Genomic DNA, 20,521 nt, shown 5'->3' with positions numbered 1-20,521 from the left:
CTTCCAAGAGTATCTTCATTGCTTCAATAGAACTTTACTCTACAATCTATCTGAGCTTGATCCATTCTTAAATATTTATTAAAAAATTAGCTCTTCCACCGTTGATTATTTTACCTTCAATACTTCAATTCTAGTCTTGGATCATGTTGTGGTCAATGTTAGGTAGGTGATCTCCTATGATACCCTCCAATTTCTCTGCTTTGTTTCCCAGACCAGATACAATGCTGTTTCCTTTGTTGATGAAATACTTTCCCTATATAATCTGTGAATGGCAAAGATAAGTTTATATAGTAGATGACAGAGGCTGAAACATCACAACAATTTAATAAGCGAACAAGATTCAACTTGTTTGTGCTCAAGGCCTAAAGGGCCTGACCCACAAGCATGCGATAGCATGCGCTAGCGCGACCAAACGTGGTCGCTTGAGGCGTATGGCCTCGCGGGGCCGGTCCCACTTCGATCGGCGGAGGCGTATGGAGTTGTGCGGGGCTGGTCCCAACATCGGCCGGGGCTCCAAATATCTTGCACTGTCCGAAAATCCCGCGCGACAACTGCCTGTCGGCCCGCAGCCGCATTGAGGCCGTACGCAACGTCTCGACGGGCGTACGCAGCGTCTCGACTTTGTACGCAGCGTCTTGACACCGTATGCAGCGTCTTGACGGCGTACGCCTAGCGTGTGGCGTTGCGCGATGACATCACCGCCCGACGTGCCGTTGCGTGATCACGTCACCGCCCGACGCCTTTCGACGTTCAAATTCAGTCGGCCCACCTCCTGCTCAGCTGATTGGTGAGTATGATGTCGGGACCAGCCCCGCACAACTCCATACGCCTCTGCGGTTGGAATTGGGACCGGCCCCACGAGGCCGTACGCCTCAAGCCACCACGTTTGGTCGCGCTAGACGCATGCAATCGCATGCTGGTGGACCAGGCTCTTTAGTAATCCCATGGTGGGGCATGCATTGCTTCCAAATCTAGCAGAAAATATACAAGCAGTATGTTACCATACAAGCAGAAAACATACTAATTATTCTTGAAATTTGTGTCATAATGAAAATCAGGGACCATATTATCTAATTAATTTTCATAACTTGCTGCTGAATAAAATTTTCAATAGTATCCATAATTATACTTGGCTCTTCTGGACAGACTTCTTTTTTTTGGATGTGAATCTTGCCAATTCTCTCCATCACGGCTTTGTGAACAGAAGGCAGGGAGTTTAGGGAACTTAACATCTGGAGCTGATCAGCTGGATGCTGACTGATTTCCTTAAACCTCAAAGCCTGTAACACATCAGCTGTGAACTTGCAAGGATGAGCTGTTGCTGCAATAATAATTGGACAGCTCCGGTCTTGCTGACGATCTGCTACAACTTTTGCCACGGCTGTGTGCGGGTCCAGAACGTATCCTGTGGACTTATGCACAGAATAGATTGCAGCTAAGCACTCCTCCTCCAAACACCAATCTGCCAGAAAGCTAAGTTGAATTCTCTTCAGCAAAATATTTGGCACCTGAAAGTGGTTGCTCTCATCCAACTGGGAAATCAGCTCCCTCACCAGCTGCCCTTCACCACGTGCAACAAGGTGTAAATATCTCTCGACGTTGGAGGACCTGAGAATATCTAATCCAGGAGACATGGAAGCTGTTGCAGTTCTATGCCTCAAATCATATTTGCCTGTTCTTATGAAATCAGTCAGGGCATTATTTTGATTTGAAGCGCATATGAATTTTCAAATTGGAATCCCCATGCATTTTGCATATACCGCTGCCATTATGTTGCCAAAATGTCCTGTGGGAATGCAAACATCAACTGGATCTCCAAAAGCAATTACGCCTTGCTTGATAAGATCGAGATGGGCAGAGGCATGATAAATTACCTGTGGCAGCAGACAAGCCCAGTTTATTGAGTTTGCAGTGCTTAGAGCTGACCCATATTCAACTGTCAGGAAGCCAATGTAATTGGGATTTGTGAATATTTGCTTTATGGTTGACTGACAGAAATCAAAGTTAGACTTGTCACCTACAGTCTTCACATTTTCATCTTTGTAACTAATCATCTGTGCCTTCTGAATCTGACTAATTCCATCTTTGGGAAAAAATGTGAGAACTGAGATTCTTTGTTTGTCATTATCACTGAGGCAGCCAATACCATCCAGAACAGCACACCCTGTATCCCCAGACGTAGCCATTAGAATTAGGTAATTGCAAGTTCTAGACATGCAATATGCAAATAGTTATGGAAACATCTGCAAAGCAAAATCTTTGACGGATGCTGTGGGCCCATGGAATAATTCAAAAATATACTGATTGCCAGACAAATGTCTGATTGGTGCTATGTTGCTGCATGCAAAGTTCTGTCCATATGCTCTCATCACCATCTCTCGCAGGTTCATAGCTGGCACATCAATGGGGTGCACACACTTTTCCAAAATGACCTGGGCCCGTTCAGTATAAGGTGCTTCAACCAGCCTTTGCCACTCCCCAGCAACCATTGCAGGAAAGTTGTCTGCAGGGACGTAGAGATCACCATCAAAAGCCAGGCCTTCAATAATGACATCGGAGAAGGAGTTGGGATCTTTCATTAATACAGGTTTTTTAGCTACACTTCTTGTGGAAATAAATATCTCAGAGCCTTGATGCCTCTTCAAACCATCAAGAACTTTGTCACCGTACTGACATAGAACCCGTATATCATACCATTTATGGTAAAATTGTTGTCTGCTCTGAAGAATTTCTTGTATTGGAACACCAGGCCTTAGCCCAACAATGTGTGGTCTACCTTCATACCTTCAAGCCTTTCAAGTAATTCTTCAAGAGGCACATCGAGATAAACAACGACCCCATTCTTTTTCATGTGGTACATACTCTGGGGATGCAGTGGATTAGACCCAGTAAGAGCAATAATGCTTCTCGTTGTTGAAAATCTCTGAGGAATTTCACCTTCTTCTTGTAAGAATAATTCATCACCAATCTGCTGCAGCTTCTGAGTCACGCTCATGTGCCAGGTTCTTTTGAGTAGATCATCAATATCTATCACTGGTAGGCCAGTCATCTGACCAAGAAAGATCCCTACCGTTGTCATCCCTGCGCGAGGAGCCCCCACAAGAACGATATTCTTCTCATCCAGCAGTGAACAAACTGTGGGCAGCATTGACATGGGACGTTTAGGAAATGGGTATGTCCTTAAACATAAAACACAATTTCAGTTAACTGAAATTAAAGACTGACCACACACATTCGAGTGAAAAAGTCTGTGCTTCAGTAAACGTGCACCTGCAGAAATCAGTCGGGACATCGTGACCATCCTTCAAACAAGGGCATATATCAGAACCTAGAAGAAAAGGCAGAAATTACAAATGGAATAATATCATTAATGGAAATTAACCATCATTAATTTCCTTCAAAGGCAAATAAAATAATTAAGAACATATATTAATTTCTACCAAAATGTAACATTCATTATATCATTTACTATTTTGTTTTTTGTTTTTTAAACAAGACAACCTCAGATTTTTACAATCGTATATTTTCTTTTAATTCAAGCTTCCCTGAAACCCCCCTTGCAGCTTTGATAATTTGCAAAGGCCCACCACAGCTCTGCTGTCTGAAAAGAATTAAACATTTCTGGTCCCAAAAAAAATTCTATTACAAGTGAGTAAATAAGGTGAAACATTAAAAAAGCATTAAAACAATTAAAATTATATAATCAGCTGGAAGTACCTGCAAACAAGTAGGAAAGAACTGCAGATGCTGGTTTAAACAAGTATAATGCAATGCTTTGGAAAAGGGAGTTATTTTAATGTTTTCCTTTTTCCCCACAACACATGGGATAGATGTTCTTGTATCAATCTAAATTAACACAGGACCTAAAAGTCACTTCCCAATGTAAAACTCAGTAACCTCAGAAAGAGAGAGCTCTGCCACTTGACTTCCAATGTTGTCCATAGGATTAAGGGCATTTTGACTATACATATGAAAATATCTATGACTCCATTTTTTTAATTAAATAAATGCTGGCAGTACTGTTCTAAACTACCCATATATCAACAAAGTCATGACCAATGTTGTCTATGCAGTACTTTATCCACAATACAATAACTACTTTTTTTGGAAGTATATGCTATCTAAAGCTAACTACTGGAAACATAATCATCATCATCATCATCATTGTTGAAAATATCAACGGGCACGGTGCCTTACAATGCTATGTATGACAGTGATCGCAACTTCTACTGAAGTGTGGATGGCCGTTGGCTCACGAGGAGCTCATCCGCCCTTTGGCAGGTCTTGTTTTTGGTCCTGCTGGGGGTCCACAGCCCCCTCCTCACCTGGCAAACCAGGTGGGGGAGACAGTTTAGTTGCCAACTATCCGACCATGAAGCAGGTAGCACGGGACAACACAGTACCCGTGGCGGTGGGACTAAACTGATAAAGCATGGAAATCAAAAAAGTGTACTGTGAATCCTGCAAATAAAGAGCATATTCAGCCACATTTTTAACTAACCATGTGAGAAAAAGCAATTACAACATGAAAAAAATGTAGGAATCTGCAGTGAGGTATCAATGTTAAAAATCCTTTGCATTACCGTCAATAACACAATTTATAAATCTGTAAAATGATCTTTACACAATCATATGACTACGGCGGGAGAGTTTGAGAATATTGAGAGCATCGGGTGCCAATTATGCTCAATGTTTGCACATCTGTCTGAACTGACTGCACAGGAGTGGGAGTGCAGGAGGCGACGAGTGGCTGAAGGAGCATGTATTTTGCACCAGCCGCCAAACATACATTTCCTTAACAAATTGGCCAACATCGAGGTGAGGTCGGTCCCTCTGTAATACATCTTTATAATTATAAAATGGTACATGTTTTTTCCACAGGGGATTAGAGCAGTTGGATTCATTTCAAGGTTCATATGTTGTGTCAGACATGGTTCAGTCATCCATCAAATACAACCTACTCCAAGGTTTTGAGTTGAACAATACAGGCTGACCCTCAGTGCAGTATTGAGATCACAACTTTTGGATGAATTGTTACACATGAGCCTTTCAGCACTCCTACATGAACAGAAATATATGTTCTATGGTACTTCCCATTCACCTCTCAACAAGCTCACTTGAAAACAAATTATTTGTCTGCTATCCTTTGTAATTCGGCTACAGAGACTGTAGATTGCAGTTAGTACGTCTGCACATGGCACTAAATGTGATGGTGTAGTGGACAGTACAGAATCTAGTTTACACTGAGATCTTATCGATATGTATAAAATCATGAGAGGAATAGATCAGGTCGATGCACAGAGTCTCTTGCCCAGAGTAGGGGAATCAAGGACCAGAGGACATAGGTTCCAAGTGAAGGGGAAAAGATTTAATAGGAACCTGAAGGGTGACTTTTTCACACAAAGGATGGTGGGTGTATTGAACAAGCTGCCAGAGGAGTTAGTTGAGGCAGGGTCTATCCCAATGTTTAAGAAACAGTTCAACGGGTACATGGATAGGACAGGTTTATGGACAGAGGGATATGGACCAAATCCAGGCAAGTGGGATTAGTGTAGCTGGGACATGCTGGCCGGTGTGGGCAAGTTGGGCCAAAGGGCCTATTTCCACGCTGTATCACTTTATGATATCTGGATCAATTGAGGCAAAGGGCCGATGAATGTCAGATGGAGTTTAATAGAAGCGCAAGGACATGCTGTTGTATTTTGGTAAGACAAACCAGGGCAAAACATACACAATAAATGATACGGCCCTGGGAAGGGTTGTAGAAGAGAGAGACCTCAGGGGGAAAGTACATTGTTCCATGAAAGATGAAACATGTGAATAAGGCATTTGTCACATTTACCTTCATTGGTCAGGTACTGAGTACAAGAATTGGAATGTGATTATGCTGTTAAGGCATATTTGAAGAACTGTGAGAATTCTGGTCACACTGTTATTGGAAGGAGTGTCATTTAATTGAAACGGGAGCAAAAATGATTTATAAGTATATTATTGGGTCTGTGGGGGTCTGAGTTATAAGGAGAGGGTGAATGGGCTAGACTTTTTTTTATCCTAGGATGGAGGAGGCTGAGGGGTGATCTTATAGAGGTTGATAAAATAATGAGGGGCACATACAAGATAAACAGCCACATTTTCCCCCAGGGTAGGGGAGGCTAAAACTAAAGGGAAAGATGAGAGATAAAAGATATAAAAGCATCCTGATGGGCAACATTTTTACAAAGATGGTGGTGCACATACACTACAAACACACAGCATATTACGCAGCACCTGTGGAAATAGAAATAAAGTTAACATATTAAATTAAATCTTTTTGCTTGTAATATATGTGAATAAAGAAACTGAGGAACGGAGATACCTTGCACCTTAAATCCATAGATCTTTGAAGTTGGCAGCAGAGGTAGATAACATAGTTAGGAGAGCATTCAGTATACTGGCCATCATTATATTAATTGAGGCACTGAATAGATAAATCGGGAGATTACACTCCAACTTTATCAAACCTTACTGAAGTACTGCATGAAGTTCTGGTCACCAAGAGACAGGACCAAAGAAAATGCAGAGGAGGTTGCCTGAGATGGAACAGTTTAGTTCAGTGCCGGATTTAGATGAAGAGAGGCCCTAAGCTGTTCCACTTGTGAGGCCCCCAGCGACTGGACAGCCATGCCGGCCAAATCTCCCATAATTCAAAGCGAGGGAGAAAGTGCCCAGCGCCGACCAGTTGCCGTTGCAGTGCGCATGCGCAGGGCGGCCGATGATATGCTGGCCGTGGTTGTGCTTAAGCTTGTCTAGCTTATAGGTAAATCCGGCCCTGATTTTAGTTCTTTTTTATCTTATATTTTGGAAATGTACACCCCATTTTTTTCAATTTTTTCGGTGGGCCCCCTAGAAAGTGGGGGCCCTAAGCTATAGCTTGTTTAGCTTATACGTAAATCCGGCACTGGTTTAGTTGTAAGAAGAGACTGGAGAAGATAGATCTTTTCTCCTGGGAACAAAGGAAGTTAAGAGGGGACATAATTGAAGTATGTAAAATCATGAGGATTATAGATTGGGTTGACTGCAAGAAACATTTCTCCATATCAGAGGTAGTAAAACAAGAGTATAACGATTTAGGGTAAGGGGATAGAAATTCAGAAGGGATATGAAGGTGATCTTCTTCATCCAGAGCCTGAATGGTAAGTGCCTTAAATTCACTCTTTAAGAGAGTCAGTGAAGCTGGATCACTCACATCATAACCATATAATAACCATATAACAATTACAGCACGGAAACAGGCCATCTCGACCCTTCTAGTCCGTGCCGAACACATAATCTCCCCTAGTCCCATATACCTGCGCTCAGACCATAACCCTCCATTCCTTTCCCATCCATATAACTATCCAATTTATTTTTAAATGATAAAAACGAACCTGCCTCCACCACCTTCACTGGAAGCTCATTCCACACAGCTACCACTCTCTGAGTAAAGAAGTTCCCCCTCATGTTACCCCTAAACTTCAGTCCCTTAATTCTCAAGTCATGTCCCCTTGTTTGAATCTTCCCTACTCTCAGTGGGAAAAGCTTTTCCACGTCAACTCTGTCTATACCTCTCATCATTTTAAAAACCTCTATCAAGTCCCCCCTTAACCTTCTGCGCTCCAAAGAATAAAGCCCTAACTTGTTCAACCTTTCTCTGTAACTTAGTTGCTGAAACCCAGGCAACATTCTAGTAAATCTCCTCTGTACTCTCTCTATTTTGTTGACATCCTTCCTATAATTAGGCGACCAAAATTGTACACCATACTCCAGAATTGGCCTCACCAATGCCTTGTACAATTTTAACATTACATCCCAACTTCTATACTCAATGCTCTGATTTATAAAGGCCAGCACACCAAAAGCTTTCTTTACCACCCTATCTACATGAGATTCCACTTTCAGGGAACTGTGCACAGTTATTCCCAGATCCCTCTGTTCACCTACATTCTTCAATTCCCTACCATTTACCATGTACGTCCTATTTTGATTTGTCCTGCCAAGATGTAGCACCTCACACTTATCAGCATTAAACTCCATCTGCCATCTTTCAGCCCACTCTTCCAACTGGCATAAATCTCTCTGTAGACTTTGAAACTCTACTTCATTACCCGCAACCCCACCTATCTTAGTATCATCTGCATACTTACTAATCCAATTTACCACACCATCGTCCAGATCATTGATGTACATGACAAACAACAGTGGACCCAACACAGATCCCTGTGGCACCCCACTCGTCACTGGCCTCCAACCTGACAAACAACCATCCACCATTACTCTCTGGCATCTCCCATTCAGCCACTGTTGAATCCATCTTGCTACTCCACCATTAATACCCAACCATTGAACCTTCTTAACCAACCTTCCATGAGGAACCTTGTCAAAGGCCTTACTGAAGTCCATATACACAACATCCACTGCTTTACCCTCATCAATTTCCCGAGTAACATCTTCAAAAAATTCAAGAAGATTAGTTAAACATGACCTTCCAGGCACAAATCCATGTTGACTGTTCCTAATCAGACCCTGTTTATCCAGATGCTTATATATATTATCTCTAAGTATTCTTTCCATTAATTTGCCCACCACTGACGTCAAACTAACAGGTCTATAATTGCTAGGTTTACTCTTAGACCCCTTTTTAAACAATGGAACAACATGCGCAGTACGCCAATCCTCCGGCACTATTCCCGTTTCTAATGACAATTGAAATATTTCTGCCATAGCCCCTGCTATTTCTACACTAACTTCCCTCAATGTCCTAGGGAATATCCTGTCCGGACCTGGAGACTTATCCACTTTTATATTTCTCAAAAGTGTCAGTACTTCCTCTTCTTTGATCCTCATAGTTTCCATAGCTACTTTACTTGTTTCCCTTACCTCACATAATTCAATATCCTTCTCCTTGGTGAATACCGAAGAAAATAAACTGTTCAATATCTCCCCCATCTCTTTTGGCTCTGCAGATAGTTGGCCACTCTGACTCTCTAATGGACCAATTTTATCCCTCGTTATCCTTTTGCTATTAATATAGCGGTAGAAACCCTTCGGATTTACTTTTACCTTACTTGCCAAAGCAACCTCATATCTTCTTTTAGCTTTTCTAATTTCTTTCTTAAGATTCTTTTTACATTCTTTATACTCCTCAAGCACCTCATTTACTCCATGCTGCCTATAACTATTGTAGATCTCCCTCTTTTTCCGAACCAAGTGTCCAATTTCCCTTGAAAACCATGGCTCTTTACAATTTTTACGATTTCCTTTCAACCGAACAGGGACATAAAGATTCTGTACTCTTAAAATTTCACCTTTAAATGTACTCCATTTCTCTTCCACATCTTTCCCATAAAACAAACTGTCCCAATTTACTCTTTTAAATCCTTTCGCATCTCCTCAAAGTTAGCCTTTCTCCAATCAAAAATCTCAACCCTAGGTCCAGTTTTGTCCCTCTCCATAATTATATTGAAACTAATGGTATTGTGATCACTGGACCCGAACTGTTCCCCAACACATACCTCTGCCACCTGACCCCTCATTTCCTAACAGGAGGTCCAGTACCGCCCCTTCTCTAGTAGGTACTTCTATGTATTGTTGCAAAAAACTATCCTGCACACATTTTACAAACTCCAACCCATCCAGCCCATTTACAGAATGTGTTTCCCAGTCTATGTGTGGAAAATTGAAATCTCCCACAATCACTACCTTGTGCTTACTACTAATATCTGCAATCTCCTTACATATTTGCTCTTCCAATTCCCGCTCCCCATTTGGCGGTCTATAATACACCCCTATAAGTGTTGCTACCCCTTTCCCATTTCTCAGTTCCACCTAAATAGCCTCCCTAGACGAGCCCTCTAATCTATCCTGCCAAAGCACTGCTGTAATATCTTCCCTGATAAGCAATGCAACACCTCCACCTCTTGCCCCTCCAATTCTATCACACCTGAAGCAATGAAATCCTAGAATATTTAGTTTCCAATCACAGCCCTCCTGCAACCATGTTTCACTGATCGCCACAACATCATACTTCCAGGTGTCAATCCAGGCTCTAAGTTCATCCACTTTTCTTACAATGCTCCTAGCATTAAAATATACACATTTAAGAAACCCACCCTCTCTTATTCTCTGATTATTTTCTTTTTTTTCTCTCTCCCCAACATTTTGGGTCAGAGTGCTACCATTCTCTGCCCACTGCTTCCCACACTGACTGCTAGCTTTCCCAATTTGAGTCCCTCCCCCCAACCATACTAGTTTAAAGTCTCCCCAGTAGCCTTTGCAAATCTCCCCGCCAGGATATTGGTCCCCCTTGAGTTCAAGTGCAACCCGTCCTTTCTGTACAGGTCGCACCTTCCCCAAAAGAGGTCCCAATGATCCAGAAACTTGAATCCATACCCACTGCACCAGTCTCTCATCCACGCATTTATCCTCCACCTCGCTCCATTCCTACTCTCACTGTCGCGTGGCACAGGCAGTAATCCTGAGATTGTTACCTTTCCAGTCCTTCTCCTTAACTCTCTACCTAACTCCCTAAATTCTTCTTTCAGGACCTCTTCTCTTTTTTTACTTATGTCGTTGGTACCTATATGCACCACAACCTCAGGCTCCTCTCCCTCCCATTTCAGGATTTCTTGGACACGTTCAGACACATCCCTGACCCTGGCACCAGGGAGGCAAACTACCATCCGGGACTCCTGTCTGCGTCCACAGAATCGCCTATCCGACCCCTTGACTATAGAGTCCCCTATTACAATTGCCCTCCTCTTCTTTTCCTTACCCTTCTGAGCAACCGGACCGGTCTTTGTGCCAGAGGCCCGGCCACTGTTGCTGCCCCCAGGTAGGCTGTCTCCCCCACCCTTACTCAAGCATGAGTACTTATTTTCAAGGTGTACAGCCACCGGGGTACTCACCAGTCCCTGCCTCTGCCCATTGCCCTTCCTAACTGTGACCCAGTTTTCTGTCTCCCGTGGTCTTGGAGTGACCACCTCCCTGTAACTCCTTTCTATGACCTCCTCGCTCTCCCTGAGCAGACAGAGGTCATCGAGTTGCTGCTCCAGGTTCCTAACGCGGTCCCTTAGGAGCCCCATCTCGACGCACCTGGCGTAGATGTGGACGTCTGGAGAGCACTCAGACTCCATGACCTCCCACATCTGACATCCAGAACAGTAAACTGCCCTGGCCCTCATTCTCCCCCTTGTCCAAATACAATAAAGCCTTACAATTACAATACAAATACAATACAAGCCAATCAGCTGCTTCCGCTGGTCCTCTTCCACCAATCAGAGGCTTCCACCAGAATCCTTCTCTGGAAGTGAGATGGAACGTTACAGATTTGGGTAACTCACAGCTCCAGGCAACTCCTCCTCTCACCAACGGCTCCCCGGGCCTCTGTAAACGCAAGCCCCGCGCTGTTTTTATACTTACAGCTCCAGGCAACTCCTCCTCTCACCAACGGCTCCCCGGGCCTCTGTAAACGCAAGCCCCGCGCTGTTTTTATACTTACAGCTCCAGGCAACGCCTCCTCACACCAACGGCTCCCCGGGCCTCTGTAAACGCAAGCCCCGCGCTGTTTTTATACTTACAGCTCCAGGCAACTCCTCCTCTCACCAACGGCTCCCCGGGCCTCTGTAAACGCAAGCCCCGCGCTGTTTTTATACTTACAGCTCCAGGCAACTCCTCCTCTCACCAACGGCTCCCCGGGCCTCTGTAAACGCAAGCCCCGCGCTGTTTTTATACTTACAGCTCCAGGCAACGCCTCCTCACACCAACGGCTCCCCGGCCCACCAACGGCCCATGTAAGAAGTGTCCAGATGAACAATTGAATCACTTAAGGGCCGTCCCACTTGGCGATTTTTTCGGTGACTGTCGGCATCATTGACTGACGTATCAGGTCACCGAAGAAGTTGCGGCGTGACGCGGGTATTGACGCGCGGTGTTTCCTCAAGTATCTCAACATTTTTTTGTCGCCGCTGGATTTTGAAATGTTTAAAATCATTTGGCGACCCTGATACGGCAGTCAATGACACCGGCAGTCGCCGAAAAAAATTGCCAAATGGGACAGGCCCTTTCGTCATTGAGGGCTATGAATCGAGTGCTGAGTAATGAGATGCCCAGCACTTGGTCCATACCCAATGTCTATCGTAATGCAGAAGGATGTCCATTGGTTTGTATAGTTGTGCTTCCATGCATTACAATTAATTGATTCCCCTGAAAGGTAATATTAAGTTGCAGAGAGAGTGGGTAAGGGGAATATCTCTGATGGGTTGCGGTCATGGTTGTTATGGAGATAAGCTACTGAGGAAATCATACTTAAAAGCACTTAAATCCATTTAAAGCATCTTGGGAATTCTGAGGAAAATGAAAATGCGCTATAAAATTACGAGGCCATTCTTTTCCCTCATCATATACAGCTAGCATTCTTGCTACAGTGTGCTAAACTAGTCAATGCTGTAGATTTCATGTTTCATTGTCACTTCAATGAAGCATTAAAAAACAATAAAGGATTATAGATACAACATGGCATCATGAAAAAAATAATACCTTTAGACTCAACAACTATTCATGGTTCATATTTCAGGAAGAGCAAGATTACAAATTTGCCTTATGCAAATTTATAGCAATTAAGGTTCCAACACCATCTGTTACTTCGACCCCAATGCAGACATTGGACTTTGTTTCTGGAACTGATGTACTACAATAGACAAAATGTGTAGGAAGGAACTGCAGATGCTGGTTTGAACCGAAGATAGACACAAAAAGCTAGACTGAAACGGAGTAACTGAAGAAGGGTCATGACCTGAAACGTCACCCATTCCTTCTCTCCAGAGATGCTGCCTGAGATACTCCAGCTTTTTGTGGCTATCTTCGTGCTACAATAGACATGTGCTACAATGCTGAGAACTATTTTCTGCACTCTGCCCTTTCTTACCCTTTGCTCGACCTACCTGTCGTAAGGGAGTTGGACTGGATAATATTTATGTGTAGTATTATCTGATTTGATTGGAAGGCATGCAAAACAAAGCTTCTCACTTGACAATAATAAATCTAAATTTAAACCTCAATCTACTGTTGACCTAAAAACTGAGATATGAAAATTGACTGCATCCTTCAACTCCATTACATTAATAAATACAGGAATGATTTTGAGGCAGCAAATCTTCGATTTCAGTGACAAACTGCTCAAACTTCACATCCTGGATAATACTGTCCGGCAATCACTTATGAAAATCTCCACATGACCTGATCCTCAGGCTCAAAAATATTTTTTAACTGCTTTGGAATTAAATGAATGGATTCATTTTATAGTCCATTTAACTGTCGTTGCATTAGATTATTTTGAATACCTTGCACTCCCTTAAGTGGTTCACAATTATTTTTTCATCTCTAACTTCAGTTTGTTCCGTGTTTTTGAAAGATAAACCTTTTATATAAAATGCTGACATACAGTCATTACCAGATTGAATTATTTTATACATCACACTGATGTTTCAGTTTAAAATCAGAATTAATAATTACTTCTTAAAACTCGTTTATAAAGTTGTGGCTTGGGTTTGCCACAGAATTAAGAAAAAGATAAATGGAGAGATCACTATCAAAAAAAAAAATGATTGAGGAATAACTGAGAAGCTTTGTGTAATCTTGCTCAGACACTGCAGTGCAGGGGCATCTCATAATCGTGGGACATTTTCTGAAAACCCCAACATAATGTAGGTCCATTAAAAGGTGATCTTATAGAGCTTTTAAAATCCTGAACAGAAGAGATAGAGTGTATGCACAAAGTCATTTTCCCAAGGTAAGGGAATCAAGAACGGTGTTCCATCATCCCGGCGTGAGGGCCTGAGCATCGGGCCACCTGTGGCGGCGACTGCGGGTGCTCGGGAGGCCCCGACCATGGGTGAACATCTGGGAAGATCGGCGGGGAGGCTGACTGGGCTATGGTACCTTCCTCAACTTTGGTGCCACTGTGGGGTTATGTTGTGTCGTGGACTTCTGTCTTTGTGCTTTAAAAAAAAAAATGTTTTATTTATTATTTATTTTTATGTTATTTGACTGTAAGGAAAATCCATTTTGTTGTCTCTTATGAGATAATGACAATAAATTGAATCCAATCCAAAAAAGAACACGAAGGCAGAGGTTTAAGGAGAAAGGAGAAAGATTTAATAGGAACCTGAGGGGTAACCTTTTCACACAGAAGATGATGAAACGAGCTGCCAAAGGAGTTGAGGCAGGTACAATAACAGCATTTAAAAGACACTTGGACATAATGGTTATAGAGGGATATGCATGAAACACAGGAAAATGGAAATGGATCTTAGTCAGGATGGATGAGTTGATCTAAAGGTCTGTTTCTGTGCTGTATGACTATGATTTCTGAACGATTAGCACAATTATTGATTTATCGATTCTAACTGTTGTGCTGCATGTATTTACCAGGTATTTATCAACTACTGAGAAGTGGCTAATAATTACAGGGCAGTTGGCAGTATCAATTAATGAGAGGTTAATGTGCTGGCAATAGTTAATTACTTACATGCATAGCAGTGCATTGTGATAATTGAGTAGATAATTAACAACAGCCAGATAATTAAACATCCCCCACAATTTGACCTGGTCCTGCACATTGACACCACAGCCAAGAAAACACACCAATGCCTTGTTTCACAGAAGGCTAAGGAAATTTGGAACGTTTCCAATCTTATCAATTTCTGCAGATGGATCATAGAGAGCATCCTATTGGGATGCAGCAGTTTGGTATGGCAACTGTGGTGATCAAGACAACAAGAAATTGCAAAACCCCTCAAGAACGCAGCCCAGACCATCGATTGCATCCACACTTCATGCTGCCTTAGGAAAGCAGCCAATGGATTCAAAGACGACTCAAACCCCGGACACTCTCTCCCCTCCCTTCTCCCATTGGGCAGAAAATAAATAAGCTTGAAAGCACATATCATCAGATTCAAGAACAATCCCCGGTGTTATGACTCTGGAACGAACCTCTTATATGTGAAGGGTATATTACTAATCTTCCAATCAACTTTGTTGTGGCCTTATATATGTTTTACCTGAACTTAGTAGCTGTAACGCCATATTCTATACTCTTATTTTCTCTTTTGCACTACCTTAATATATGGTATGAGTTGTCTGGATAGCACAGACTCGTGAAAATAATAAGCCAACACAATCATGGGCAGTAGTTAGTAGGAACTGCAGATGCCGGTTTACATGAGAGGACACAAAGTCTTCTGGTTTCACAATTTGTAACTGTTATATCGTTCTGTCTCACACCTTCTGCTCTTATCTCTGGCCTTTGTTCTGACCATATGCCTATCAACAACCCACCCCCCCCCAACATGACCTGTGTCCACCTACCTGCCACGCTTTGACCTGCCTCTCTTCTCCCCCATCCTCCCAAATCACCCCCCCCCCACCAATCCCCCCCCACCAAACCCCCCCCCCCCCCCACCAAACCCCCCAACCCCCGGAAAGTAGTCCCGACCCAGAACGTGCTTCAGGGATGTCACCTGATCCAATTAGTTAATCCAGTAGGTACACAAAAAAGCTGGAGAAACTCAGCGGGTGCAGCAGCATCTATGGAGCGAAGGAAATAGGCAAAGTTTCCGGCCGAAACCCTTCTTCAGACTGATGGGGGTAGATCACCTATCCATTCCCTCCATAGATACTGCCCTACCAGTTGAATTACTCTGGCACATTGTCATAAGGTCATACGGAATAGTCGTAGAATTAAGCCATTTGGCCCATCAAGTCTACTCCGCCATTCAATCATGGCTGATCTCTCTCTCCCTCCTAACCCCATTCTCCTGCCTTCTCCCCATAACCTCTGACACCTGTACTAATCAAGAATCTATCTTTCTCTGCCTTAAAAATATCCACTGACTTGGCCTCCACAGCCTTCTGTGGCAAAGAATTCCACAGATTCACTAGATTAAAGAGATTTCTCCTCACCTCCTTCCTAAAATAACGTCCTTCAATTCTGGCTTGTTCAAGATTCTAACATCAGCAGTTCCTTATGTCTGCAGGTTATCTGTTCACTCATCCTACTGCCATGCAGAAATAATTTAATAATTTCCATAATTAAACCTACAAAATAACTTCATTGGTTCTGAGGTGTTTTTAGATGTTGTGAACTTTGGAAGCACTATCTTTCTCACAGCAAGCTACAAGGAAAATTGGTAAGAACACTGAAAATAACTAATAGCCTCCAGCATATGGACCGGCAGAGCAAGGAAGAGATGGTGAACAAAGGATGCAAACCCCTGCATCCCATTTGTTCCAAGCTAGGACAAATCAAATCTGTCAATTAAAAATGATTTCAAAATGTAAAGCTCTGAAAGAATAAACTATTAATGACCCTATGATTAATAAATTGATCCCAATTAATATCCCAAACTTTTATGTAATTCCCAAATTTGAATATTCTATTCCTGATTTGATTAATTAGCAGAACGTCTGCCTTATAAATAATAAGGTAATGAAACGTATCCACAGGCACAATAAACATCATTACAGTGGAAGAGAAACCAAAAATAACCATTCTTGAACTGCTACAGAGTTGAGAGAGGTTGCTGTTCTGTCTAGATAACAGGATGTGTATATGACATATTGCTACAAACAGAGAAACACATACAGCTCCAGAGAATTGTACATCAAAATACTGACATGTTTTCAATTCCAAATAAAAGCATAGAAAAGTTGAAGAGTTGGATGAAGTTAATTATACGCTCCATCCAAACTTTTTCAAATATGATCATACATTTTTCCCAGAACAATCCATCTTGCATGTTTGCCAGTGGCTGCATGAAAAACATTGCTTGTGCCTCTTCTCTGCGGCAAGATAGTTATACTAATAATAATAGTGAGGTGATAGATCACCACTGTAACAGTAATAAAACACAAGTTTGGTTAGCAAAGAGGAAGCTAAATATTGATCATTTTGTTCAATTGGATGATTAAACATTTGATATAAAATAGGAAATTGTATTTATTAACCAGATATGGTTGTAAGTTGAACGATATAATGCAACTTATACTTTTAACACAAGACATTATGCTCCTGACTTACAAGTAAATGCAATATGAATCATGTGCAGTATCTGACAGAGTAACTTCTATCAAGTCTCCCCTCCACCTCAGAGGAGGTTGCAGAGAAAACAATGCAAGTATATCTAGTACAGGTTGCAGTGTAGTTGAAACCTTCAAATCCAGGCAGCATTCTGGTAAAACTCCTCAACAACCTCTCCAAAGCTTCCATATCTTTCTTATAATGGGGGCGTTCAGAACTGTACTCCATCTATTCCCACTATGGCTGCTCTCACTATGGTTACTTCACATAGGTTTACCTTCATTTTATCGGCCTATTAGCCAACATGCGAGGCCTGCCTTTTTAACTTGCTCCTGTACTCCCAGGGAAAATTGAGACCACCAACTGTGAGACTTAATATAATAAAAGTATACTGCAGATGTTGGTTTTGCAAAATGCTGGAGTAACTCAGCGGGCGAGGCAGTGTCTCGTGAGCAAATGTATAGGTGACATTCAGGTCTGGACACTTATTCAGACTGATTGTAGGGGGAAGGAACTGTAAGCAAAACAAGACCAGGACAATTCATGGCTGGAAACAGACGACTTCAGGCAGGGAGGTTCAGCTGCGGCTCGCCTGCAGTCCGTTTGTCTTTTCTGTTTTTTGTTTTCTCTTGTCCCGTTTTTACAGTTTATTTAGTTGTCTATGTGTGGGGGGGTGGGTGTAACATGTTTTTTGACTCTTCCTTCAGGGGGGATGCGACCTTTCCTGCCGTATCCCCCGTCTCCGTGTCCGTCTGCGCTGAGGCCTATCGCGGAGCTGGCGGCCTCCAACTGCGACCGACCTCGAGGCTGCGGAGTCAGAGCCAGGATTTACCAACGAGGCTGGCCGACTTCGGGGCTGTGGTTGCGGTGCGACCCAACTTCCGACCCGACTTTGGAGCCTCAGCCGCGGACCAGTGGACGACATCATCGGGAGCTCACAGGTCACAGGTGGTGACCTGTTTTTCCGGAGCTCCCGCCACAACAGGTGCGTCCGCTGGACTGGAGGACGGCAGCTTCGGCAGCTTCGACCGCCCCGGGCCGCGGAGTTTGAACCGGCCCGTTTGCGGAGCACGGATTCAGCCGCGGGACTCGCACACCATCACCCGGCGGGGTCACAACATCGGAGGCTTGGATTGCCTCAGCGCAGAGGGAGAGCAAGGAGGGAAGAGACAATGACTTTGGGACTTTAAACTGTGTTGAGTGTTTGTTATTTATTCTATGTTATGACTGCAGGCTAAACCATTTCGTTGCACTGAAAAGTGCAATGACAATAAATTGAATCAAATCAAATCAAAATCAATAGACCAATTGTTGGACAGGGATGGTGTGATCCCAAGAGTGAAACATCATTGCAAACTATGGAACTGGTTAATGGACTTTTAATGGGTGTATGGTAGAGGAGAGAGGGGAGTGTTTGTATAAGTAACCTAAACTAAAATAATTCAACATTCATACTGCTGGGGTGTAAGCTACCCAAGCAAAATATGAGGTGCTGATCCTCCAATCTGGAGTGGTGATGCTATTCCATCCATTCTATAATTGGCCGCTGGCTTTCTTGCTTTTAATTCATTTTCATCAGAAATGCGGGCAATGGGACTGGCCTCCCCATCTGCAATATTTGTGTCAAAGCAAAACCTGTGAACCACTGGTCTTCAACATATGCCCGATCCAAACTCTGTCTTTATCCTCTCCCTCCTGTGATCCTGTCACTGAAATTAAACATTTTATCACCTTTTTTCACTTTGCCCTTTCGGTCTTACCTGGATTATATTATAATCAAGCTCCCAAATTCACCGGTAGAAATTGATGCCATTGCCTATATACCTTTCCCAAACAATCGTTTATTGCTGGGAAAATAGAGAGGGATGGACATATGTCTTCCCAAAATGCAACACATTGCTCTTCTCTGTAATAAACTACATTAACAATTCCTCACCCCATCTGCCCAACCGATCAAGATCCTACATCAATTTTTGATAATCATCTTGGCTATCTATAATTTGTCACAGACCCCAGTCCTAAAACCAACCTTCCTCCATCACCCTCTGCTTCCTTCTATGAAGTCAATTCTCTATCCAATTGGCTAGCTCCTCCCTGGATCCCATGCGATCTAACCTTCCAGAGCAGCTTACCATGCAGAACCTTATACAATGCCTTGCTGAAAACTATATAGACAACTAGACTAAGTGGGACCCATTGGTTCCCATGTTCACACGGGAGGGTTGGTCCCCCAACGCAATATTTCACCTCTCCACCAATTCCAATATTGGTAGCCAGGGGGGGGGGGGGGGGGGGGCAGGGTAGGAACAGGCCATGGCAGTGGTAGGCCACGGCAGCAGTTCCCCCTCTGGCCCACGCCAGGCCCCGCCTTAAACTGTCCCCGTCCCCCGGCTACAGAACGCTCCCGCCGGCCCCCGCTTGAAGCCGTCCCCAGCTGCAGGACCCTCTCCACCACCACGGGCCCCCGCCTGAAGGCCTCCCCGTCCCCAGCTGCAGGATGCTCCCTACCAGTCCCCGTCTGAAGCGGTAGCGGTAGGCCACAGTAGCGACAGGTCACAGACCCATTAGGCCACAACAGCGATATGCCGCTTGCCTGAAGCCACCCCCCTCCCCCGGCTGCAGGACACTCCCTCCCCACCAGCACCCGACAGCCCTCTCCTGAAGCCGTCTCTGTCCCCCGCTGCAGGACGTTCCACCCCACCAGCCCCTGCCTGAAGCCGTCCCCGTCCCCCCTCCCCCCACCAGCCCCCGACAGCTCCCGCCTGAAGTCATCCCCCTCCCCCGGCTGCAGAATGCAACAAGAGACGCAACAAGAAAGAATGGACTGAATAAATCTCATCTTTAACGTTCAAATTGTTGTTATATTTTAAGAGTTATTCACATTTTAAGCTTTAATAAGTCCCTTTTCCACTTGCCGTGCCCGTCAGCTGCGCCTGCGCAGTAATACCTGCGTGTTCTACGTCACAATGGGAACCCAATGGGCTGGAATGGCTGCGTTGCCAGAGAGCCATTAAGAATGGATGGTGGGGGGGGTTGAGGGGGGATGGAATGAGTGAGTGTGTGGGGGGGGTGAGGACAATGGGTGAAGGTGGGCGAGGGGAGGAGGGGGGATCAGGGGCGTCACAACGGGAGCCGGTTAGCCACGCCTGCGCAGTTGGGGGGCTATATGTGAGTGGTGGAATATTGCGTTGAGGAACGGGTCCCACTTAGTCTAATAATACTTTATTTCTTAGAAGGTTGATCTTATAAAGGAGTATAATATCATGAGGGGAGTAGATAGGATGAATGCACAAAGTCCTGTACCCTGAGTAGAGGAATCAAGAACCAAAGGACATAAGTTTAAGATGAGAGGGGAAAGATTTAATAGGGACCTGAGGAGCAATTCTTTCACACACTGGGGGCTGGAGGATTCGAGGAAGGTGTGCTGCC

General features: G+C 43.7%; 1 protein-coding gene across 1 annotated transcript in view; it reads right to left on the bottom strand.

Moving 5' to 3' along the window:
• Positions 1-927: 927 nt before the first annotated feature.
• The window catches only part of thnsl1 (threonine synthase like 1), a 30,919-nt gene continuing 11,325 nt past the window's right edge, over positions 928-20,521 (bottom strand). Inside the window, 2 exon segments of the mRNA XM_033015859.1 lie at positions 928-2,768; positions 2,771-3,328. Coding sequence (XP_032871750.1) covers positions 1,071-2,768; positions 2,771-3,154 — 2,082 coding nt within the window. The 5' untranslated portion in view covers positions 3,155-3,328 and the 3' untranslated portion in view covers positions 928-1,070.

The sequence above is a fragment of the Amblyraja radiata genome, chromosome 2 (assembly GCF_010909765.2).
Source record: "Amblyraja radiata isolate CabotCenter1 chromosome 2, sAmbRad1.1.pri, whole genome shotgun sequence".
In the NCBI taxonomy this organism is placed as follows: Eukaryota; Metazoa; Chordata; class Chondrichthyes; order Rajiformes; family Rajidae; genus Amblyraja; species Amblyraja radiata.
This window is presented reverse-complemented; position numbering and strand designations above follow the sequence as displayed.